Here is a 26,661-nt window from a genome sequence, read left to right as displayed (position 1 = left end):
AGCTAACAGTTTCGCACTACTCGTAGGGCGTCGGTGCTGTAGGTTTTTTCTACTACTACTATTATTATTATTATTATTGATTTTTCAATTTGTCGTCGGGTTGCGCGGCAGTTGATGAACGCTTTCCCGTATCGCGTACAACGTGTCCGTTCGTATTTTTGTGACGGGTTGTGCGTTTACGTATTCGTTGATAACTTATCTAGATTCTCTAATTAATGGTAATTCTTTACACGCGTTTTACATTTTTGTTTAAATAAAATCATACTAATACATTGTGAATTCAAGTGACTTTTATATATTTTATTTATTTGTTATTTGGATCATCAATAATAATAAAACTCGACGCCCTTGTTCAATCAATGTTTGTTTATTGTCGCAACGAATTGATATTCATGGTTTATCAGATCAATTATTATTAATATTCTGTTCTAGTTTATTTATCTTGAGTCTATAGTAAATTATATGCAAATATTTATTTTTTCAAACATATTTACGAATTAGTATCTGATACATTTATTTCTAAGAGGCGGAACTTACGGTTTTATTTTCACTTACCTGTTAACCACATTTTAAAGTCTTAATGTTTTCCTGATTCATTAACTTTACATTTTACCTTATTTTTTATTCAACAAACCCTAATTATATTTCATTTTGAACACATATTTTTTTAAGTTTCAATAGTGTAAAAATAACATTTGGACATAAAAAATAGTTAAAAAGAATTAGTCTATTATGGCTTGGGGCTACTGGAGTGCATCTACTGTTTCTGATCGAGGCAAGTCACCAAAACGCCAATCGTCATCTTTGGGTTTTTATAACCATCATGTACCAATATCCACTCCAGCTCCTCCATCTACATCATACTACCAACATCAGTCCTTGCACAGCACTAGTAGTTTTGGTTCCATAGAAGATGATGATTATCATCATACCTCCACATTTTACCGTCGTCCTTCACTTGGAGATATAGAATTCACAGGGCCAGGTTCATTATCTATAATGTTAAATCAAGATATTCCTCCTTCTCGACCCAGAACACCACCGCCACGTCATTTGTATGCCCCACCTACTTCGTTAAGTCTGCCGGATTCGTGTGGATCGACAATGGTTATGCGACAAAACATGAATTGCTTTGGTTACCAATCTACTCCTATTGTACAACATTATCCTTGCAGTGTTCATGACCCATCACCATCTCCTTCTATTTCTGATGATGAAGACCATGTTTACGCCACAGGTAACAAATACAATGGTAATGTTGCCAAAAAAAATCATAATCGTTTGTAAATATACGGATATGTTTTGTGTGGATGTGTATGCGTGTATTCATGTGTAGTAGTAGTAGTAGTAGTAGCAGCTACATTAGTAGCCAGTTAGTAAAGTATAAGTAGTAATTTTAATTCATTATTATTTGAAAATAATTAAATAGATCTACTTGTGATAATATTTAATATAATATACTTGTTTCTTATGCCTAGTTTTAATATTATACTAAACTAATTTGAATAAAAAGCTATACACTTCATGGCTTAAGTATATTATATTCAATATTCTTTCCCAAACTTTTTGTTTTGACAAACTTGACAAACAAAGTTTTAATTGCTGGTTTGTTGGACATAGAATTAAAATTTGAGTTCCATTAAGCACACTATGCATGTTAACGATCAAATTAAAATTATATATTATATATATTAATATTAATTTACTAAATTTTGATAAAGTAATGCAATTATACAGTAATTAAATAGATTCATCTTTAAATTTAAAATACCTATAATCCTTAAGAATATATTTTGCTCATCACTTAATAATTAATATAATAAAATCATCATTTGAAATCTAACATCTATAAAAAAAATTAGGACATTAAATAAAATATAAATGATCTATCAGACCTTATTAACAAATACTTTATTTTGTATAATACATGTAAGAATTACACCTATTTTTATCAATATTTATAGTGTCTTTTAACTTCCATGCTTGAAAATTAGAAATTAAGACCAGATCTTATAAATATTGCTCTTGTTCTATTTGGAATTTATGAGATGGTAGACAAATTTATTTTATTTTAATATTTGCAATGCATGTTTTTCTTATATCACTAATAATACCAAATAATCATTTACAATTTATACTTTTCTTTAGTATTTCCTAATGTACCACAAGCACCAGGAATGCCTTGTCAAGGAGAAGATCGTAAGTAAATGTATTTAAAATATTTAAAAAAAAAAAAATAGATAAAATATAAATTTTTTTTAACTATGGGAAAAATACATTGATAATTTGTAGGTAGTATATACAGACGTGGAGCCAGAAGATGGAGGAAACTATATCGAGTGAATGGACATATTTTTCAACCTAAAAGGTTTAACAGGGTATGTATAATAAATAAGTCTTATTGATTTCAGTATTAATTTTCTACTTAACTCTATTTTTAGATATTGAGACATTTTCAAAATATATTTTTATTTTAGCTAGGCTTGTGGGAATTATATCATAATTAAATTTCATCGAAATATTTTAAATTTTTAAGCTAGATGTATTTAAAGATAAGTGTAATTTATTAACTAATTACATTAGGTACTACTGACTCCTTTTGTGTTATTGAATCAGTATAATGTAGTTTAAAAATGTTTTATAATTAAGCTAATACAAATATACTCAGTTAAACATTGAATTCACTTGTAGTATTTTATGTGTTATTAAGCAATTAATATCTTTTAATAGTTTTAAATTATATTAACTATATTTTCCATTAGAAAGAGGTCTAAGGTCATTTAGTTTTTATGTATATCTGTATTCTGTATACAATAAAAGTAAGATAAAAAGTATGTTGACGTTTAATTAAATATGAATTAGTTATTAAAAAATAGTAATAATTAATTTTAAAGGTTATATATATGTGTGTGTGTTTCTCAACAAATAAGATAAGTTTGAATGTTATATTCTGTGTTCTTTATTTTAAACATTTATTCATTGTTTTTAATTAAAATATAAAATATGGGAATATTTTGCAGTTTTTCTACTAAACATCAAGTACATGACAATAATTTAGTATGTAATAGTAACGGTGATATTAAACATTTTGTTTCAGTTGAATATGATATATAACTATAACATTATAAGTTATTACTAATTGAATATTATTTTTTTCTTAAATCAGCGAGCATTTTGTGCATACTGTCATGATCGAATTTGGGGATTAGGACGGCAAGGATTCAAATGTATTCAATGCAAATTGCTTATTCACAAAAAATGTCATAAGCTTGGTAAAAAAACTTGCACAAATGATCCTATAGGTAATGAAGACACCAATGGTGATTCACAGACATCTCTAAGTAATTATAAAAAAATATTATATTACAATTATAATGTATATTTCATGATCATGGTAATCATTTTTAGGTACACCTAGCTCTGATACTGCTATACCGGATTTAAAAGAATATTCTGATCAAAATTCTGTTATTGATCAATCTGCTGATTCTGTACCCATTGAAGATCCACAAGCTAAAAGTAATATTTCACAATAATATTATTACAGTATCATTTTATGTTTAATTATATATTTTATAGCCGGTGATGAAGAAGTTGGAGTATCACGTCAATATTCTATTGCAGACTTTGAGCTAATTAGGGTTATTGGTCGTGGAAGTTATGCCAAAGTTCTCATGGTTGAACTTAAAAAAACAAAATGCATCTACGCTATGAAAGTTATAAAAAAAGCACTTGTTACAGATGATGAAGTAATTAATATGTATATATTAATAATATCTAAAATCATAATATCTATTGATGTTAAATAAGCAAGCATACAGTATGTTTATTTACGATTAACCCTCTCACTCTTAAATTATTTTTTCTCAATTTACAGCAACTATGCTGGGTTAAAATTGTATTATTAAATATTTTATTTTTGTCTTGTTTTATATATTGTTATAGTTCAAATATTAACTATCAATAAAAATCTTTTTCTGGACATTTTTTCAGTAAATTTTAGTTAATTATTTACAATATTATGATACTATCACATTATCAATAACAGATGTTTTTGAATATTAAAATGATAGGACGCGTATGTGCGTTCATACTAGTTAAAGGGTTAAACATTGCAGAATTATATTATAAATCTATAAATTGTAGAAATATTATAATTTTTAATGTTCATATTAAGACCAATATTTTTTAAATTCAAGCATTCTGTATGTTACCTTATTATGTTTGATTGTCAAAAACAGCTGATCATCTAAACATTTTTATGGTCTTTTTATGAGCAACCATTCTTCTCAGCTTAGTTATATCTATTAACTATTTTAACTCCTAAAAATATTTATATTACTGAATTTTAAATACAAATTTAAAGAATTATAACCTTAAATAATTTTTGTATGAACCAATTTGTACTCGGATAAATCAATAGTTTTTCATTCTTATTAAACCAAAATTTACACACTCTCAATGGAACTTGTTATTACTTATTAGTGTTAGTATATAATATAAATATAATTTTTCAAGATTATGATACCATGTATATAATATAAGTGGTTAGTTCAATAGTGCATACAAAATATTTATTATATATTTTTAATTTTAGGATATTGATTGGGTACAAACAGAGAAACATGTTTTTGAGACTGCCTCTAATCATCCATTTTTGGTCGGTCTTCATTCTTGCTTCCAAACTGCCAGCCGATTATTTTTTGTGATTGAATTTGTTCGTGGAGGTGACTTAATGTTTCATATGCAAAGGCAAAGGCGATTGCCTGAAGAACATGCTAGATTTTATGCTGCAGAGATTAGTTTGGCTTTGAATTTTTTGCACACTAAAGGTATAACTAATTTTTTCTTGACAATTAATATAATTATTTTTATATTAATTCATGAAATCCTTGATACGGTAATAAGATAACTAGTCAAGTAATTTTCTTAACAAAGTTATATACATTTATTTATTTAAATAGTAATCTATGAAATATGGAAAGACCAAACCAGTTGATTTAATTAATAAAACAAGAATCCCAAGAATCATCAAGTATACTATTGTATAGCATTGTATATTATGAATAATTTAAGTAAATAAATAAAAATGAAAATAATTTCAACCGATGTTCAGCCTACTATCTATATTAGTACAAATAGGTCATTTTTATCAAACTGGCCCTTTATATTCATGAACAAATGCTGTTTTGTACATTGATACTTACTTATTTTAAAGGCTGTAAATTTATGCATTCGCATTTGCATGTTAATTTTTATTTCCTATTCCATAAGAAATTGATTATGATTATGTGAATTTTACATTACTACTTGAGCACATAAAAAAATTATTTTTTTTTGTTTAAATTGTTTTTCTTACATAAGCAAATATCTTAGTATAAAATACTTTTGCTTTTTAGGTTTCAAGTATGGCAATCAATTTATTGGTTTTCTATGTAATTTTTTTTTTCTGTTAAAATATTAGTATAATAATTGCTTCAATATTTCAAGTGGTTTTTTTATTTACTTTGAGAGTCAATCAAATGTTAAAAATCTTAGCATGTTCAAAATAACCTAGTATAACTAAAAAAAAATTATGGAAAATGGGAATATTTACACAACACTACTACACTAGCTTACCATAAAAATTATTTTTTTGTTTGATTCATAAATTTATAACTAGAATCTGCTGTGTATATACTAGAAAATATCAACAGAGTGTTGTTACCAAGTCACTTCTCGTGCAGTATTTAATGTACATTTAACAAAGAGTATCAACATGAATGTTGATATTTTTGGTTTTCATTTGTTATAAATTTTTTTATTTATTTAAAATAATTTTCAATAATTTTTATTTAAAAAAAATGTTTGCCCTTTTATTTAATCATATTTTAATAGACAATACTTATAAGACCATACTTATAATTTGGTTTAATTTATTTTCTAATTCATTTCAATTATTTTTTTAATTTGCAGGCACTTACCATAAGCATTAATCAATTATTTTTTCTAAATAAAAAAAAAATAATACTTATTTGAAATATTACCCATTTTTATGAACAAAGTATCTAAAATATTGATAAGCACTAATTCTTTGAATATGAAAACAGATTAGGCATCAATTTAATTAGTTATAAGTTAACTTTCAATTTTGTATGTATATATTTTATAATAGTTATTTTTCCTATATAAATACTTAGTAGTATTATTATTTATAATTTTTATAGTATCACATACTTTAGCATAAATTTTTATAATTAGTGCAAAATTGGTTAAGTGAACTATAATTTAAAAGTTTTATTTTTACAAATATTATATTTTATTTAATTATTACATTGTTATTTCAGGTATAATATATCGAGATTTAAAATTGGATAATGTACTACTTGATCATGAAGGCCATATAAAATTGACGGATTATGGAATGTGTAAAGAAGGAATAAGGCCTGGGGATACAACTTGCACATTTTGCGGTACTCCAAATTACATTGCTCCAGAAATTTTAAGAGGAGAAGACTATGGATTTAGGTATTCATTTTTTTAAACTAAATTTGACATAGGCATGGTTATTAATCTTGTTAATGAATGAAAAATATATGCTGTAAACTTATACCTTTACTTTATCCAGTGAGAGTACAAGCCAATCCTGTGTGACTGTATGCTAGTTGTGGTTACAACGATTTTTTAGATAAACAGATATAAAATTTGCGGTACACTAATTGTTGGTAATACAGTGGATTCCGCTTAATGTGGGCATGTTGGGACCAGCTCTGTTTGCCCACATAATGCGGTTGCCCATAAAAACCGAAATAAGTTAAAAAAAAAAAAAATTATTTTACAAAAAGTTTTTATTTTTATTACCATATAATTGAAAAAAAGTGAAATAATTGCTATATAAATTAAATTAAATATAAGGAGAGATCTTTTCGAGACATATTGTCACGTTTAAATTCACGTTAAAACTGAAATGCAGGCATTGACGCGTTACAGAATGCGTGCCGTTTATTGTCTATAATGATTTTTATTACTTTCGATAAACACAATTCACAATCTCGTAGATATGACGAAATCCGATTAAATTTGTAGTTTTTAGATATATATTATGTGTATATTCTTACGCTATGATAAAATAAATTTGCCCACATAAACCGAATCGAGTGCCCATATTACGCGGTTAGATTTAACATTGTTAATATACATTTGTATCGGGACCAGACCTGTTTGCCCACAATAAGCAGATGCCCATATTAACCGGTGCCCACAATAAGCGGATTCCACTGTATCTGAGTTGAGGTCACAGCGTTAAAATGCCCGTATTCCAGGCAGAATTCATATTATTGCGATTAACATATTTTTTAATATAATATACATAGCTTATATATGTAGGAGCACCATTACTTATCTGTTAAGTTTATAAATAAAATAGATAAAATAAAAATTGTATTTTCCGATCATATTTTCAAATATTTCTTTCAGTTAGTCCATGACTGCTTACGTATTTTTATGCAGTATAAATAAATTTGAAAAATAATATGTTAAGTGAAAAATTAAAACCATGCTGCTATTATGAAGAGGGTGAAATTAATCGACTTTAATATCTGAAGTCAATTTCTTTCAAATTTGCACCTAAAATTTTTTTAATTTTAAACTGTAAAAATGCTGATTATTAAAATGTTTGCAAATAAAATTGCATAACATAAAATAATTATATTAAAATTATAATTATTATGTGAGTATTAACTTTTTTGTTGAGTGACCACAATCAGTACTTAACCTTTTTGAGGGATGACCGCAACCAGTATGTGATTTTTAATTTTAACCTCAACTAGTAAATACTGTCCTGTGCATTCCTTCACAATGCCTTTTGCCCAGTTTCCATTATAGTAGGGTGTAATTTAAGGATACACAGAAAATCTGATTTTTGATGGTGCGTTTTCTTAATAGAAAGATTAAAATTATATGTACTACTATGTACCAACATGACTACTATACTATAGATTCAATTAAATACTTAATGTTATGTTAAATTTTTTTTTGTATTTTTCAGTGTGGATTGGTGGGCTTTAGGAGTTCTTTTGTATGAAATGTTGGCTGGCAGAAGTCCATTTGATATTGCTGGAGCTTCAGAAAACCCTGATCAAAATACTGAAGACTATCTATTCCAAGGTATTATAATACAAAGAAAGATAATTTAAAAAAAATGTTTTATCACTATTTTAAATTGTTTTTTGTAGTTATTTTGGAAAAAACTATTCGTATTCCGAGATCACTTTCTGTAAAAGCAGCATCAGTTTTGAAAGGATTTTTAAATAAGAATCCTGTGGATCGTTTGGGTTGTAATCGGGACACTGGCTTCTATGATATTATAACTCATCCATTCTTTAAATCTATTGATTGGGAAATGGTAAATCATAATGACTAATTTTGTATTATCATTTATTATTTTAAATTGTTAATATGACCATAACACTAATGCAATTTCATCAAATAATTTATATGATTTTTAGTTAGAACAAAAGCAAGTTAGCCCTCCATATAAACCACGACTAGATTCTGATCGTGATCTTGCCAATTTCCCACCAGAATTTACAGATGAACCTGTGCACTTAACACCTGATGATTTGTAAGTAATTTAAAATTTCCTTAAAAAATAATGTTAACTCAAATAATAATTAATAAATTGTGGTGATTGCGTAATTTAAAAACTAATAACTTATTAGTAATAAGTTTAAAATATCATGTTAAAATTAAAATTGCCATTTAATTAATACTAACACATTTTGTTTAATAATTTATTTATTCATTTATTTTATAAAAATAACTTCTTATATGTTGCATTGATGTGACGAAAGTTGATTTTATCATACTTGGCACACAATTTGGTAGTTATTACTTTTGTATATTTGATAAAATTATCTATTATGAAGAAAAAATATGTGATATACATACCTAAATACATAAGTGTTGAACAGTAGATTTGTATAACTGACGGCATATCCTTAAAAAGGGAGGGACATTAAAGCTATAGCTTTCTCAATAAAAATGTTTGTATGTATGCATAAAACTAAATCAGTTTCAAGAATATTGGTCTTTTACATAAGGTCCAATTATTGTTTAATCAAACTTTAAGTTATGTCGAATGGCCAGAACTTTTCTGGTTTACCGGATACCCCTAATTTCGGCCATTTTTTTATCATTTTTTGGTCGAAAAAAATGTTGGCGAAATCAGAATTTGGCGGACGGACTTAGTTTTTAAGTTATAGCTGATTGAAATTTTAAATTTATACGATAAGCATTTAATACCCCTATAATAATGCTTAGGCTTAGTGCTTACTGCCATTCATATTGAACTGTTGCGCAGTGGTAAGTTTGCTTAGCATTCAAGGTAAGAATACAGCAATCAAAACCCCTAATGCACAACATTTTTTTATAAATTTTTTTGAAAAACGAAAACTTCAAATTTGTAATGTGTGTAACTGTTATATTACCAGCGTGGTAACTTGCTCGCTTTACTAATCGATGCAGACGTATTACACATTTTCAATAAGATGAAATATAAAAATGGTAAGTAATATTAGTATAGTGTATTTATTATATTTTAATATAAAATAAATTATACATTTTATTATGTCTACACAACTTAATACAAACGTTTGGAAATATTATGATATGAAATGTACATTGCATCCAACATAAGAAACACTTAACGACATAAAAATTAATTATAATTATTGGTTATCTTTATCATAAGAACAATGGAATAAGTGCAAAAGTATTTCGTGCGTCGAAGAGGTTCGCCCGCCGGACACTAACCTTAAATGTTAAGCAAAATTACTACTGCGCAAAAGTTCAATATGAATAGCGTTCAGCATTATAAGTATTTATAAATACTACCCTTATAAGGGTTATCATATACAGTTGAAACTTCAATTAGCTATAACTTCAAAACTAAGTCCATCTTTCAAATTCTGACTTCACCATCGTTTTCAGTATACTTAACTTCATAAGTTTCAATAACAATAATTGAAAAAAAAGGGTGTCCGGTAAAACAGAAATATACCGAATGGCCAATATACATGTTTTTCCAATGTGACATTGTCCATCATTTGTATTGCCCAATGTATTTATGTAATAATAAAAGTAATATGTTATTTTATAATTCATGTCTTAAGGAGAGTGAAGACCAACTGAATAAAAGCCACACATTTATTGAAAATTTTGTGATGAGCCAATACTTTAAGCTGTACATATAATAATTTCTTTCTGTTTTTAGTAATGACTAATGAAAAATGAGCATGATAATTTACTATTTAATCAACTCGCTCCTGATTTGCAGAACATTTTTTGGGGACTGGTGGTTTGACTTGTATATTACAATTATTCGTCATAACTTAGCATAGACATCAATAAAGTTATAAACCACTTCATATTTTTACGTAGGTTCTTGCTTGTTAGGTTTTCTATCTAATTTTTTCATGATATTTTTTACTTCTGAAGATTAATCGCATATACACTGAAAACGTTCTTGAATAATGTCGTTCACACTATCATAAATGTATTAAACATAATTTTCTAATCAAACCGGTAAAATATATAGACGTCAATAACTGAGGAATTTTTACATTTACAACATTTATCGTTACAAACACATTTTTAGCAAAACATAAAATGTAAATGTTTATCAGTGATACTTACTTTTGTTTATGTTAAGTATGTGGCTTTTATATTAATATTATTACGACTTTATTATAAATGTATTATATTCAATGCATTTTAAAAATGCCTTATACAAGCAACTTGACTCTGGGAGAGAAGTAATAGATTTAATAGAGAATTTGTAACTTTACTGATTTGGGGTCCCCCCCTGAATTTTAACGAATTTATGGCAATAATCTCATGGTTTTTATAAGGCCCTATACTCCTATAATTATTACGTAGTAATTCAATCTCCGTCCTAAATAATTTTTAGAATGCAACGATGTATAATTTGTTTTAGAGGATTAATAATAACAACATGGACAATAATAATAATGATACATTACAATCCAGAGCATATTTTATTTAGTGAATAATACAGTGTAACTATTGTCTAACACAGTAACACCTGGTGTCTAAATACTCTGAATATTTTTCACACACATTTGTTACAATCTTTCATCTATAGGATGATCCACTAAACATGATCAGTATTTTATAGTGTGGTATAAAAATTTCTATTAACCCTCACTATAAATATTTATGTATATGCAAAATTCCATAAGTTAAATAAAATAATTGTTATCAATTAATTATAATAAAACATCTGTACAATATATAAGCATACTTTTGTTATTAAATTTAAAAAAAATTACAATATGCATATTAAGTAGCCCTTATATCTTTTATTTAAGTAATAAACTATTGTAATATTATCAAAATATGAAACATGTCAAATTTCAATAACAAAGAAACTAAATGTTATAATATTTGTTATTATAGGGGATACATAAAAAGTTTTCCACGATATTTATAAATAACGAAAAAGTTAGGTTTAAGGTTTATATTCATTTGTCTGTCAAATTTGAATTATGTTTATCATTCCAAAATAATAGAATTTTTCCATTTAACTATACTGGTAATATGAAAAATAAGTGGTTTGTATGACAAAAGTTATAATATATATCTTTCCGACGTATTATATTATCGCCAATAATATAAGATTTCCTTTTTAAATCTGTTTAACGGCATTGCTGTATTTGTTCAATATACATTATAAATTTATTTCCGTCCTAAATGCATATGGACCAACTACTTTTGGTTAAAAAGTTTCCATAAATCAATAAATTGACTATTGCCTCAAATTTTTTGGAGTTGACCTACATTTATTATTTTTAAATTCTCTCTATTGCATTGTTTTTTTTGCGTATTAAATTTGTGAACCATGGATCTATGTTTTAATTTTTATATTTTTATATTTTGTTATATGAATAATATGTTTTAATGTTAATGCACATAAACATAGGTACTAGGTTTTTTCTTTTTTCTTTAAATCTATTAAAGAAACTAAATTTATCATAACTATTATACTGTGGTCTCAGTGTAAAATTTATTTTTATTTGAATCGTGAGCGTTTTGTCTACAAAACTTTCTATAGATCTATTAGTTGAAAATTATAAACACTAATCCCGATATTGAAAATTTCGTGACGTTTCTAGTTTTTGAGATTATTGTCTCTATGGAATTTTATAATTATTGTATATCAATAATATTGTTACTAAATACTTAAATTCCTATTAACTATATTATATTTTGTATTATAATTTGTTACCAATGGCAACCTTATGAATAAACAAATAGTATATAATATTATCTTTCTTCATGATCCAAAACCTAAATTCATGTTTAAGCCCCCAAAGACTAAAGAGATTTAACAAATAAAATGGGTTACGCTTAACACATTCTAAATTTCAAAGAATCTATTGTTATAAGTTTTATTGAAACGGTCCAATAAGTTTTGAACTTATTAATTAAGGCAGACAAACAGACCAACATCCATTTATATATAGGTATATAGATTAAATATATAATTAATGAATTAATCTTTATTTTTATTCTTTAACTCAAATTTATAACAATTATGTAGAAAACTTTGCTTTACGTCCAACCACTATGACGTATTCTGTCTAGTGTCTAACCATGTTTTGTAATATTTAAAAATAAAAAAAAAAACTATTACAATAAACTGATGTGAACTCAGTATTGTTGACGAATTGCTCCGTTAGTGCGTGATTTTTTGTTATAAAATGAATGGCAATCATATTCCATGTCCACTTAACCACACTATAGTAATACAGTCAATGTTATTACCTTGTTCTATTCGTACCTATTTACAACGTAAACGTTTTGTTTGGAATTCACGACAAAAGAGCTATTATTAAAATAACGGCGGCGACGGCAGCGACTACGACGGGTGACCCTGCAATATCATGATATTTAAGCTGATCGAGGACTCTAAACGGGGAATAATAATAACAAACAGAGGTAGTTTTATGTTCTAAGGAACACATGACTATGTATAAGGGTATACCTCTGCATTGTTTTGACGAGGAATTATTATAATTACTTGTCCCCCTTCCCCTACAGAATCTCCTGTTTCAGTCCCGTTTCACACGTCTCCTGTTTCCTGCACTCTTTTTAATTGCTACCTCGGTCAAAAGAAAAAAAGGATCAGCTGCTTCACTACGTAGAGCTCTTTTCTCAACATCGTGGTGGTCACCTGAGGTCAAGCTGTTGAAAAAACATCTCCCTTCACCGCTGCCGTGTTCTTATGCCCATAATATAATATATACGTGCACAAGTACGGATTTCCAAATATTTATTTCCATTGGCGGGTGCATTTATTTAATTTTTTCTTCTTTTATTTAAAGCACTCGTTTCCCTGTTTTATTTATTTTCGTTTGGGTTCGGAGAGGAGTAGAAAAATCTATGCCACTGCCGAAAGATTTCTATGTGCGATGTTATTATTTGCGTTCCGTGACATTGTACTTTATCCGAAGCTTACCGATATCGACAATTCGTGTCTTTCTACGCTGCATGAATTACAAAGCGTGGTGCGCTTTTAATGTCTTAAATCCCAAGAACATCCGAGTAAATTACTTGTATCATGTATTTTCGTCGTAGGACTGAGTTAATTGACACCAAAAAAAAGTACGAAACTCAGATCATCCCACAACGATGGCATAATAAAGTATAAGTTGCAATTGCCAATTTAGTATATTGTATACCATCGTTTAAACCCAAATTTTAAGGATGAATAATTTTTTGCTTAGTCAAAATATTTGAAAATGTAAATACAAGATCCTCGTAACTATTGTTACTAGGTAATTGTAAAAAAAACACAGTTGAGCGTAAATTTACATTAATTTTCTTTTATGAAGTTTGAATGTTGGTAAGATTAGTCAAAATCACAAAAACTCGCAAATTATTGTTAATTAGAAATTATAAAAAAAAAGCGGATAAGTGGGTGTCGCTCTACTCTACATTAGGGTGGGAGGTGAACCTCTGACTAGGGCAGGTTAAATTTGAATGCAATGATAGGTATCATTGTATACGAAAAACGATTTTGAACAGAGATGATTTGTCAGTCCAGGATATTATATTATATTTAAATATTGTCATATATTCTATTTTGAAACAAATATTTTATTTTTCAATTAGGACGCATTTTGATGAATAAGGCATGGTTAATTAATTTTTCCAAAAACATTGTAGTTATCATAATTCATAATACCTTTTATTATCATAAACCTGGTTTGAGGGTAAATCGTTATTATTACGCGATTTCATAAAAATTTAAAACTCAAATACTCAAAACATTTTTCCTATAATGACGCTTCAAATTTTCTCTATACCTATTTGAAGCAAAAGTTATGGAAAACTTAGTGTTGAATTTTTTAACCTTAGATACAAATACAAACAATTTATATGCATTTTTAACTACAAAATAATTTGCAAATATTCATGGTTTTGACGAATTTTTGTCAATATTTTAACTTCAAATGCTAATTAAAAAAAATTGTGCCTATGTATTCTTATAATTTTTTAATCACTATAAGAATAACTTATGAGGAACTTTATATTAAATTTTCAAGTATTTTGATTGTGCCAAAAAATTTTTATCAACACTTCAAAAAAAAGTTTTCAGAAAAATTGAAAATTTCAGTTGTGTATAAATATCTCAAAAAAGTCAAAATATTTTGAAAATTTATCATGGAAAGAAAATGCCAATCTAAATAACTTGTAAAATGTTCAAGTATCTGCGACTTATACTTTTTGAATAATAACAAATATTTTAAATCGTTTGAGGATAAATCGTTATCGTTACGCTATTTCGTAAAAATTTAAAATTCAAACGCACTTAAAATTTTTCCTATAATGATCCTTCGAGTTTTCTCTATAGCTAATTGAAGAAAAACTTAGTGTTGTATTTTTAATCCTTAGTTATTAACACAAACAATTTTATGATTTTTGATTTTTTAACTTGCAAATTTTCGCGTTTTCGACAGATTTCGTAAAACTTTGAACTATAAACGCTTTTAAAAAAAATTGTGACTAACGATTTTTAATTATTTTTAGCTACAATAAGAGCAACTCATAAGGAACCTTGTATTAAATTTTCAAGTTTTTTTGGTCATCCAAAATTTTTTTACCGACACTTCAAAAAAAATTCTTAGAAAAATTGAAAATTTCAGTGGTCTATTAATAATTCAAAAAAAGTCAAAAATGTTTGAAAATTAAACTATATATAGATAACACTAACATAAACATTTGGTGAAAATTTCAAGTATTTACAGTGATAATAATTTTTGAATTACAACCATATAAAAAAATCGATTTGGTCAAAAACTGGTTTTGCGTAAAAATTCCCGTTTTTCTATCACTTCTTTTTTGTTTTTCTCGATTTTTTTGAAAACTGTTGGAAAATGTTTACTTTTGACCTCTATAATGCACCAAGGACATTCACTCAATCGGAAACCACCCCCAAAGTTTGAAATTGAAGCATTATTTTGACTAGTTATGCTATACAAAAACACAAAAACAAAAAAAAAAACACACATCATTGTAAAATCAATACATTTAGAACCTAAAAAATATTCTCCTTATATCTAAAAATTGAAAATTTAATTCATGATTCCACATACATGTTTCTACCTTTTACAAGTTAACCGAAAAGTTTAATTTTATAAGCATTTGGCCAGTCAGTAAAATAAAAGAAAATAAGAGAGAGAGAGAAAATCCTTGTGGAAAATATATTAGTTTTTATCATAGGCAGTAGAACTATCCTACACAGATTATATTTAAAATCGCATAATATCTCAAATAATGAATTTATTTATCCCGGCAGTTGAGAACGATGATGAATTATTGTTTAACAATAATATGAGTTATCTCCATTAATTTAGATTCTTAAGACATCACAATTTTTGACAGCTAATGTTATTTATTACTTTGTAATAATGAATAATAAATTCATTATATAAATGTAGTAATTTAGTATAACTCGTTGTTCCATTTCTGTTATTATATTACGTTGAATATAGTATTAATGATAAAATATACGTATTAAACTAATTATTTTAATTCGTTTAACAATGAAATCGATTTAGTGACATTTGCATGCACTAATTGAAGAAAATGGAGAAATATTCTATACTATAGTATATATATATTTTGTATTATTATAGAATCCTGTAAATTATGCTCCACGTCCCTAGTTTTATATATACGCGTTTTCATCTTTCTAGCGAGATTTTCGGTTATTGGTCTATTCAGAACACATCGTCGAGTGCCAATTAAAAATATTTTATTGGAACCACACAAGAGTCGTAAAATCAAACATACATGCATGCCTATACTTGACTGAGTGGTCTATAAATTAAATCTGTTTTTTCCCCTTAACTCCTCTTAAGTTCGTATATAATTCACTTCCACACTGCACGATCTATTGAAATATCGTTATTATTTAATCCAATAGGCAACATCTCTTGCTTTTGATTTATATCGTTTAAAAAAATTGTATTTACATTCGCGATTCTAAATTATTGCCGCCACATTTTGATGATGTAAAAAACGAAAATAACTATGCGACGACATCATCTTCATAACTAAACAACGTCATAACGTCTCATCCTTATACTTAATCGACACGCTAGTGCCGGGTATCCGGTAAAAGCGGAAGAGACGTTATTGTAATGTTTATGATTACGTATTGAGTCTGTGTATATTTTTTCAAGCAATTATTGTGCGTTAATTCGTAAGAACAAAAAATAATATAATTATATACCGTGGCAAGTGTGATATTATACCTACATACCGTGAAACTTTTTTATAGCAATAATAATATAATTTACTCAATTTAGTCCCGCCGTTCATCTTGTGACCGTCCAAAGTAAAATATAGATATCCTTATAAATTTAATTTCTGATTTTTTAATAGAAAATTATATAAACTCTTACATGTAAGTGGTTGATCTGTATTAAGTATCAATTAATAAATAATACATATCGCTACTGCAGTTGAACTCAGAAGGTTCTCTATTTTATGAAAAAAAACGTGAATCATTAATTAGCATAATTATAATATTTATATAGTTCGACTGCTCGAGTAGTTCTAACCCACACCTAAAACACGTTCAATTTATTTATTCTCAAATATAGGTACAAGATACAATGGAATGACACACACATGTCGCCACGAGAATTGAGTGTACACTGTACCTACATAGAGAATAAACAAATAATAAATCCAGCGCGTATGTTAGGTTTTCTCGGCTGTATTTGCTCGTTGTTGTGGACAAAGGCCTGGGGAAGAGAGGAGAGGAATCTTGCGATTCTTCGTGCCAAAAAATCGGAAAAATTCGGCCGCGCATAAACTCACGGGACGATTGCCAAACGATTACGAAGAAGATGCATGATATAATATACGAAACCGTATTATATTGTGGTATTATTTTTTTGATTCCGTACGGGGCCAATCTCCCCGTTGTATAATAATGCATTATGACGACGACAATAAAATAACATATGAAAAACGTATGATCTCCTTTTGCCTTCTTGTCTCCGGCGACGATTTAGGGATCCGATAGTCATCTCCGCGCCTCGGAAATCGTCCACGTTTGCCATGTATTATAATATGCAGCGTGTACAAGACAGCAAATAGCTCTCGGCTCCGATCCGGCGCCTTCGTTATAATAACAGCGCCGTGGTACACTCGTACACTATTTGTTATGTATTACCATTAATATTTTGCCGAAAATTTTAGGCTTCTCATATTTAGGGACATTTTAATATACAAGGTTTAATATAGTATTGTTACCCCGCCCCTCCGCTGCATGTAATGTGTTTTACCATTCGTGGATATGAAACGTGAAAATTATCTCATAGAGTCATAGGACTAGATCCTCGCAAAATATAATATTTTTAATTTGGTAATTTGGTATGAAGAATACATTTTTATTGAGAGGAAGAAGGGGTTATTTTGAGTCATCTAATCTCTCATCAACTCCTATGTGAAGTTCAAGTCATGACTCGAAAATTACAATAACACTTATGTACAAGATTAACTCTTATGTAATAGTATAATGTATGAATTTTTTTATTTAATAATTTCTCCTCTATATAATACGATTGTGTAGTAAATCGTTTTCCCAGGTCTATACACAGTCTTGTATATATTAAATTACATGTAATTTCATGCATGTAAATTCTGCCCGAAACTATAAGGGTATTATAATAATAAATAAATGTTAAATAATGTTAAATATATACATAAGATGTAATTAAAGAAAGTAAAAAATTAATTGTAATAATATTTAACATTTGCCTTTATAATATAATAAAAATAAAAATTATTTTTTAACGTCTGTTTCAAACTAAATATAATTTTTTTTTATTGATCAAATAAACTCTGCAGCTACATGGCCATACATAGTTACAATAAATATTATGGTAGGTTTACAAGATTTAAGATTTTAACAATTTTTTTTTTTAAGAGGTATTTGGCGTAAAAGTATAGTTTCTTAGTATTTATATAAAAAGGAAAGAAACAAAAACAAAAAAAAAATATAATTTTTATCAAACATCTTGATCAATAATTTTATGATAAAGTACAATTATTTTTTTACCGTCAGTTCGTTGATATCTTCAATGTATTTACATTGAACATTTACATTTATTTACTCATACAATTTAATTCTTTAATTTGTAAAAGGTTAAACATTATGATTATATATTTATATCTTATTATATATTCAATTTTTCAAAATTGAATTCATAGTTTAGAATGAATTTACATTTTACAAACAATTGAATTGTACCTACTCACTTCAAGCAGAAATCATACCACCCTTTTCCTACTGAAAGCGCGGGGGACAAAGAATTAATAATTCGTTTACTGCAGCACTTAAACACACATACAGACACAACCCCCTCACGCTTTATAGAGCGTTGTTCTTGTGCTCGTGCCATACTAATGTTCTTGTTTTCGTTTGGTTTTGTCAATATTATTATTCTTGGTATATACGTTATTATGTGATATTGTATTTATAGTTATTCGAAATTAAATTTACTGTTTTCGCTTAACTGTATTATTTCCTACCATTGCATGAAAACACAAATTACTCATTATTTTCATCTTTGTGGATTGCCGACAATTGTAAAATTATATTATTATAACGTGTAAAGTTAGATTCTATTTTCTATGCTGAGTTTGGAACAAATATATAATATTATATTTATGTATAGAATTGTGGCGTGTCACTATAAACAACACTGTTCATCATTTTGCAAACGGAAATTTTTATAAATAAATACATTTTAATTTTAACTGCCTTTTAATATTTAAACCTACTTCACTATGTTTAGTATACTAACAACACCGCTGCGCCGTCCACTTTTTTTAAATATAATATTATTTTACTTGGCTGTATAATTATCAACAACTTGTAGTTTATAAAATAGATAGGCAAAGTTAGTAGAAAAAAATTACCAATGTGTTATAATATTATATTTGTAATTCGTATTTTATACAATCAGATCTAGTAAACTAATTGTTTTACTATATATCCTAGTTTCCCCAATGCACTTGCATTTTATCCTGGTTTCGTGCAGTATTGTATAAATACTTATGTGTGTATGTATACAGATCGAGATTGAGTAATCACGGCCGAGCCAGCTATGAACATATTATTTTAGTCTGTTCCCCAATTGTCACGAGCTACCGTTTTGACATATTTACGGTTTTTAAATTACAAATTGAAAACCGACCACCCGGGTGTATGCGCGTTTGTGTATCAATATTTTAGTGTAACGGTTTACGAAGGTCAAAGGGACACGTCGTGTAATTTGTCAGGACACGCGCAATTATTCAAATTTTTCTTAGTCGTATTGTCCTCGCTATTATTGCTGTCCATTTCCATTAGGCGCATCCCCCCGGGGCGTGAGATAACCCTGTTGGCATTCCCTCCGTTTGACACCTACCTATTGGAACATTATCTTTGTGCTGCTTTTTTTTTATTCTCCGTTTCTTTTCTCCTTCACGCTCATCGCGTGTTTTTCTCCTGTTAGTTCTCCGGTTCTCCTCGGCGGTCTTCTCCGCCCGTCGAACCCTTCTCTATAATATATATTATAACAGTTTTGTCTACGGCTCATTTAGCATCCGAATTAGCATATCGTGATAGACGCGCGGGCAAACGAAAAAAAAACATTCAGAGAATGAAAAATATGTACGCTTATATATTCTAAAGGAGAGGAGGGCCATTTGTCCGCCGCCGCTTGCAATGGCGATGATGATGATGCGTGTCCACTAAAATATTGTTGTTATACATAGTATATGAGAGACAAGCGTGTATGTATCGTGTCATGTATACTGTATAATATATTATATGCACACCGGTCAACACGTTTTGGCGACATCTCACGCTCTCCGCGGTCCGAAATGCTTGTATATGTGTGTGTGTGTGATTGCTTGTTGCGCGTGTGTCTGGTGCTTTATTTATAGAGACGAATCCCAGGGGCGTTGGAAATAACATATGCAAGCAGTAAAAATCTATATAGTATATACATGTGTAAAATAACATATATAATAAATATTTGACTCGGTGTCGTTGTATATTAGTATAAGTCATAACTGAACGTATTTTCCGGGGCTTTGAGCCAAAATCTGACGGATTATCTGCAAATATTCGCGTTCTCTAAAAATAATCTTGGGCCCCCGCCGTACTTATGCACCAGAGTCAAGAATTCCAGAATTTTTGTACCATGTATAATAACATTGATAAAATATCGTATTGGGTACACCCCCAATCCCACATAGGTAGGTAGGTACACGCCCCCGAACGCACAGTATCTATGAGTGTGTACACTCATAATAAATAGTAAATTAACTATTGTTATTCGTCATGAGTAGGAGCCGAGTTCTGCAACGACAAAGCTAATAAACAGCAACACATCAAAGTTTACACCTCTAAACAGTTAAAACGCCTAATACTATTTCTTGGAACTAGTCCTGCTACATACTATATTGTAGTAGGTATAATGCCATATAATGTACAGCATATTATGGGGGATATATTTTTAAATTGGTTCTTCCTTATTGTAGATTATCTTTAGTACTAGGGTTAGATTTTTTTCATTATTATTATTCAGTAATAATAGTGATATCCTTCCCAACAGTAACGAAAAATCTCGTTGAATTTTTTTAGTTTGGATCTGGTTTTACGATCGTGTGCGTGACAGTATATATATTATATATATAGCTAGCGCCATTGAATGGTCCAAAAAGGACGAAGAGTTGAAAAAATAAATATAGTCGTAAAATCTTTTTGAGTTGAAGGAAGAGGGAGGTTTAACTTCTATACTCGTATATACTACGTTGTACGTTATTCGCTGTGAAGAGTTTGAAGAGACAGTATGATGCTCCCTTATTATTATTACTATTTAGGAGATGAACAGCGCATTTTTATGACTGTGCATTACCTTAAAAACGCGAGAAATTTTACGATCCATCAACCCTCTGGCCATAGGGTACAGACACGCACAGTATATAGTCATTCTTATGTTCAATGTACACTGAAAAACGCGAGAAAAAAATAAAGGGAAGTTTTTCGATTACCATTCGAGCTCAAGTTGTCCTCTTCACATTTTATTTTTTCGGGGATTGGCGTGACAAGGAAACTGAATTGGGGTTTACAAGATTTAATCACGGTGTATATTATAGACGAAAAAAAGCACAACGCCACTCATCGTTCCAAGTACACTAGAATTCACAATTATTCATTATAATTTAAATATAATATGATATACCCATATAATATTATATATGGACTACGTGCTCCACAAGATCTGCCAATTAAATATTCATTGTTCTGTGATAAATAAAAAAAACCTTCAACCGCCGTTACTACGACGAGACTAGTTCTAATTTTAATAGTCTCCTGCCACCGAGGTGTTGCTTCTGCTTGCGCTTTTAATCTGAGAATCGTTGTTATATTTACTACCTAACGCCCTTCGGTAGCCTATACTACTGTGCATAAATCGCAAACACTTATTGTAACATTCGAATTAAATTTATAGATGATGGTTGTATCACTTTTGTGGGTTTTGAACGACCGTCATCACGTATAGTATTCTAATTTCGTTTTAAACTCTTATTTATGCATCTGTAGCACAATTCGGTTTCGTTTAACTGATTTAATAATAAAATTGTGTGGTTTGCTATTATTGTTGTAGGCATTTACAGGTTTATGATTATGGTAAATATTTGATGTAGGTACATGTATAAAATTTATAAACCCATAATATACGAGTGTGGTAATAATGTAAAAAACACTTTAAAAACTTGGACTATTTTTTAATACATTTTTTTTTAAATAAATCGTATCTGGGAATATCTTCTTATGATTCCGTTGCGTTCGTGATAAACCTTAATGTTTTTAAGTTATTAGGACCGGACAAAAATACAGTTCAAACTTGAAAATGTCAAAACCTACATTTAAAATATATAAGCATGTAGGGTTTGTATACAGGGTGATTCGTTTATCAAACAACACTCATTATTTATAAAAGTATTGACTTTTTTCAAAATATTGTTTTACATAGTTTCAAGTTGTTAAAAAACCAACGCTTTTATTAAAAAATTATATTTTTAAATATTTTTTATCCTTATCATTTTTTAAGTTTTTTACTTTTTTGAATGGCAACATAGTTTTTTAATTTCATATTCCAAAGCAGAATATTTTTCTAAAAATTTTGATACATAAAAATCGAATTTAGGACTAGTAGTTTATGAGTTATAAGTATTTAAAGTTTAGACAAGCGGAGTAGTGGACAAACATTTTGCGGGGTAACCCCGTACCACTCCACTCTGCCAATCTAAACTTTAAATACCTATAACTCATAAACTACTAGCGCTAAATTCAAAATTTTAACGTAATAATTAATTAAAAAAATAGCTTTATTAATTTATGAAATTTGAAGTATAGGTTACCATTTGAAAATCAAAAGTTGATGGTGGTGTATATAATAAATATAAGGGCGAAAAATATAAAAATAATAAACAATTCAAGAAGAGTGTAAATCTACAATTTTGAAAAAAAAAAAAATTGAAAAAAGTCAATACTTTTTTAAATAATGAGTGTTGTTTGATAAAAGAATCACCCTGTATATAAATACGAATAAGTCGACGTTAAAAACATTTAAATAGTTAATAAGAACTAAAAATTGTTTACTCCACACTTGGTACCAACCTCTTTCTCTTAGTAATGCTTTTTCAGCCAATTATATAGCTATAATTAAAAATATTCTTAATTTTATATTTCAGATAGGTTTAATAATTTAATAGTGTGTGCATTACCAGTTTATCTTCTTGGGTTTTTTGGATATCTTATATAATGTTAATCCTTATTTTATTGTAGACAATAATTTTATGCATTTATCTCGATAAAGAAAATAATATTTGTGTCTTTCTTTTCTGGACCATTAAATTTTTTTGACAATTCATTGTAACCTTAAATGTGGCTACCAGATATTGCTTGTGTTACAAGAGCTAGTTTTTTGATAGTTAAAAAAATGTTGATTTTGTTACTTGGAATAGTTGTTTAATAATCCCTTTTTTTATAATAGGTATGTACACACGAGGTAAATTTTTTAAATAAAGAAAAGTGTTTATTTATTCAAAGTAATATAGTAACATTAACATTTTGTACAAAAATTGAAAAGGTCGTGAAATCTAAATTTGTTTATAATATGTTATGTACATAATAATATACTATTTATAATTATTGTATAGTTAAGTTGTTCATACAAGAAATACAATAAAATGTGTTTTAATCTCAAGCTTATATTAATGTTAACTGTTGATAAATAAATAATTTTTATGTGTATATCAACCTAATTTTTAAACAGCGAAGTTATTCAAAGTATACAATTCTTGTTGTTTGTAATCAAACAGTGGTGGCGTGAATAACCTAAATTTACACATATATTATATACAATATACATTGAATAAGTTATTTAAACTAGAAATTAAAATTTATTGTATGTATACGCATACATGTCATAAAGTTCATATAATATTTAAAATTATTTTTACCGAGTTATTCACTTAGTTATTTCTGTTATAACAATTTTAATTTCAAACTTTGAAAGTTGAATTTATTGTTTGATAACTTATCAAATACATTCCTATGTTGCTTTTCACTTAACTAACTTAAGTTAATTACGTAAATTAATGATAATAATTACTACCTATTTGTAGCTGAGCCACAAAAACTTTCCTGACATTGAATAACTTTATATAAAATAAAAATCAACATATATATTATAGTATATTATATATATAATGTATTCATAATAATAAAAAAATATATATGATAAGGTATAATATGTCATCGACTCGAACAAATTGAATCGTGAATAATTGCGTTTATTTTTGAATTTTTTCAGACGTGTCATTGAAAAAATCGATCAGTCTGAATTCGAGGGTTTTGAATACGTGAACCCGTTGCTGATGTCGCAAGAGGACAACGTGTGACACGAGGAGGACTGCGACGATTACGCCGCACCCCACAATATGCAGCATTACCATCACGAAGCTGACTGTCCCTGTTCGACGACGATCGACTCGCCCCCAGACAACGGCAGGCCGCCGTCTAGGGGATGGTTTTGCTTACCGCTCCGATAATTACTCCCCCTTCCATAAAAAAAAAATGTGATTATTTTAATATTACAATTCCGCTGACGACGGCCATATTTATTTTACATATTATTATTATAAATATTTAATTATTTGATTATTATATATAGTTTCTCGCGCGTGTCCGTCGCCGGCGTCGACGGTTTTCAATGGCTCAACTTATTCCGACGATTTATCATCATATTTTCGGTTTGGAAGTACTTTAATTCGTTTTCAAAACCAAATTCTAAAACTTTTTAGTTCCTCTTCGATAAATATATTACTCGCTTTATTTTCCATTATATACAAAAAATATAATATACATATTAATATGTTACATTATATTTATATACAAGGTGTATATTATATAATATGTTGCCGCATCTCGTGTGTGTATTGGATTCAACTTTTTACCATAAACCTCGTTCGTCTTAACACGCATATTTGATATATGCTCAAACATCCTTATCATTTGTCTACTGATGACGACAAAATAACATGAGTTTTCACACCCACCTCATCCACCTACCCACCAACTCATTCGCCGTCGACGGCCAGACAAAAAAATTAACTCGTCGATTTAATGGACCGTGTAGCTTGTACTAACATTTTTATTATTACTACTACTACTACTACTATTATTATTATTACTATTTATTAGTATTATTATGTTTTTACTCGTTGGGAGAAACGTAATGTACCCCTTCGTATACGCTTACCTAGACCTTTGTCCACAGAAGAATTTCATTGATATGCACAAGTATTGTGTAACAATTTCTGGCTCTATCTCCTACACCCGACCCATCCACACACTAATAATATTGACTGATCTTCACCGCCGTAGTGGATCGTGATTTATATGATACACAAAGATTGAGAGAGAGAGGGGGGAATGAAATAATCTTTTCGCTTCCTCTCCTTAATTTTTGATTTTATATAAATTATTATATCCATTCATTATCGTCGTCGTTCGGTAAGAATTGTGATAATCCATCTTCCTGCACCGCCGCGAAATTCATAAATCAAAATTGACGACGAATAATTGGGCTCTAATTTTTTTTTTGTTACGCACGACGACGCGTTTTGATCGGTACTGTGCATAATATTATGCAAATTGGTACCCTACAATGCTCAATGATTAATAGTAATAATAATAACAATAATAATAATATATTAGATGATCTAATTACATTCCTTATTTAAATTTACAATTTATATAAATAATAAATATTTTATACATAGGTATCGCACTCACATATTATATTATTATTGTATTAATACAATGCATTTGATATTTTTAATCATTAACGCACGTGCATTTTTATTAATGTTAACCTAACTTTTTAGTACGTTATTTTTAAGTTCTTATACAAGAGAATATTATTAATAGTATTACTTTTGTATTATTATTTTATTTTACTCGATATTTAGTATTATTTACATAAGTATTTTTCTTGACTATCCGGCCAATCGTAGTGAATTTTTGTCATACATCAATTATTACTATTATATTATATTATATTATTATTTACGGATGGACGTATAAACAATACCATTTAATATATATATATATAGTTGAACTGTATCCTCACACACAGATGTTCGTTGTTTTTATTTAAGAAAAAAATTGTTTGCACGTTATTATTGTGAATATAATATGATATAATTATTTTAAATTCTTACGAAAATTATTATTATATTTGATTAAAATGTTGATTGGTATTGCAAATTTTAACAGATATTAAATATTGTTATGATATCTAGATTTATATATATATAATAATATATATATATATATATAAGTATATGTACCTCATTGTACTCGTATTAATATATAGTATTATTCTGAATGATAAAAAATTAAATTATATAAAACGATTCTGAAAGTTATTATACTACTACTATTATATATAATATACTATACTTATACGGTTGCTATCTTATTTAGGAATATTATAAAACTTATTATTTTTT

At 28.2% G+C, this 26,661-nt stretch overlaps 2 protein-coding genes across 3 annotated transcripts in view; both read left to right on the top strand.

Annotated features, from left to right (window-relative positions):
* The window catches only part of LOC149058463 (atypical protein kinase C-like), a 14,522-nt gene extending 13,713 nt beyond the window's left edge, over window positions 1-809 (top strand). Inside the window, exon 5 of the mRNA XM_089218752.1 lies at window positions 673-809. Coding sequence (XP_089074878.1) covers window positions 673-686 — 14 coding nt within the window. The 3' untranslated portion in view covers window positions 687-809. The remainder of the gene's footprint in view (window positions 1-672) is intronic.
* LOC107165574 (protein kinase C iota type) lies at window positions 733-26,661 on the top strand. 2 transcript variants are annotated; one of them, XM_015513875.2, is made up of 12 exons: window positions 733-1,237; window positions 2,149-2,199; window positions 2,293-2,378; window positions 3,167-3,341; window positions 3,409-3,519; window positions 3,580-3,749; window positions 4,598-4,832; window positions 6,327-6,507; window positions 8,027-8,145; window positions 8,214-8,383; window positions 8,487-8,602; window positions 24,459-26,661. In XM_015513875.2, exons 1-12 carry the CDS (start codon window positions 733-735, stop codon window positions 24,544-24,546), a joined length of 2,007 nt encoding a protein of 668 aa, XP_015369361.1. In that variant the 3' UTR covers window positions 24,547-26,661. The 2 variants fall into 2 exon arrangements, with proteins under 2 accessions (XP_015369361.1, XP_089074872.1); XM_089218746.1 differs by having other exon boundaries at window positions 733-1,252.

The sequence above is a fragment of the Diuraphis noxia genome, unplaced genomic scaffold, assembly GCF_037042655.1.
Source record: "Diuraphis noxia isolate RWA-SAM2 unplaced genomic scaffold, SU_Dnox_SAM2 contig0002, whole genome shotgun sequence".
Lineage (NCBI taxonomy): Eukaryota > Metazoa > Arthropoda > Insecta > Hemiptera > Aphididae > Diuraphis > Diuraphis noxia.
The sequence above is the reverse complement of the archived record's forward strand: the minus strand, read 5'-3'. Positions and strand labels throughout refer to the sequence as shown.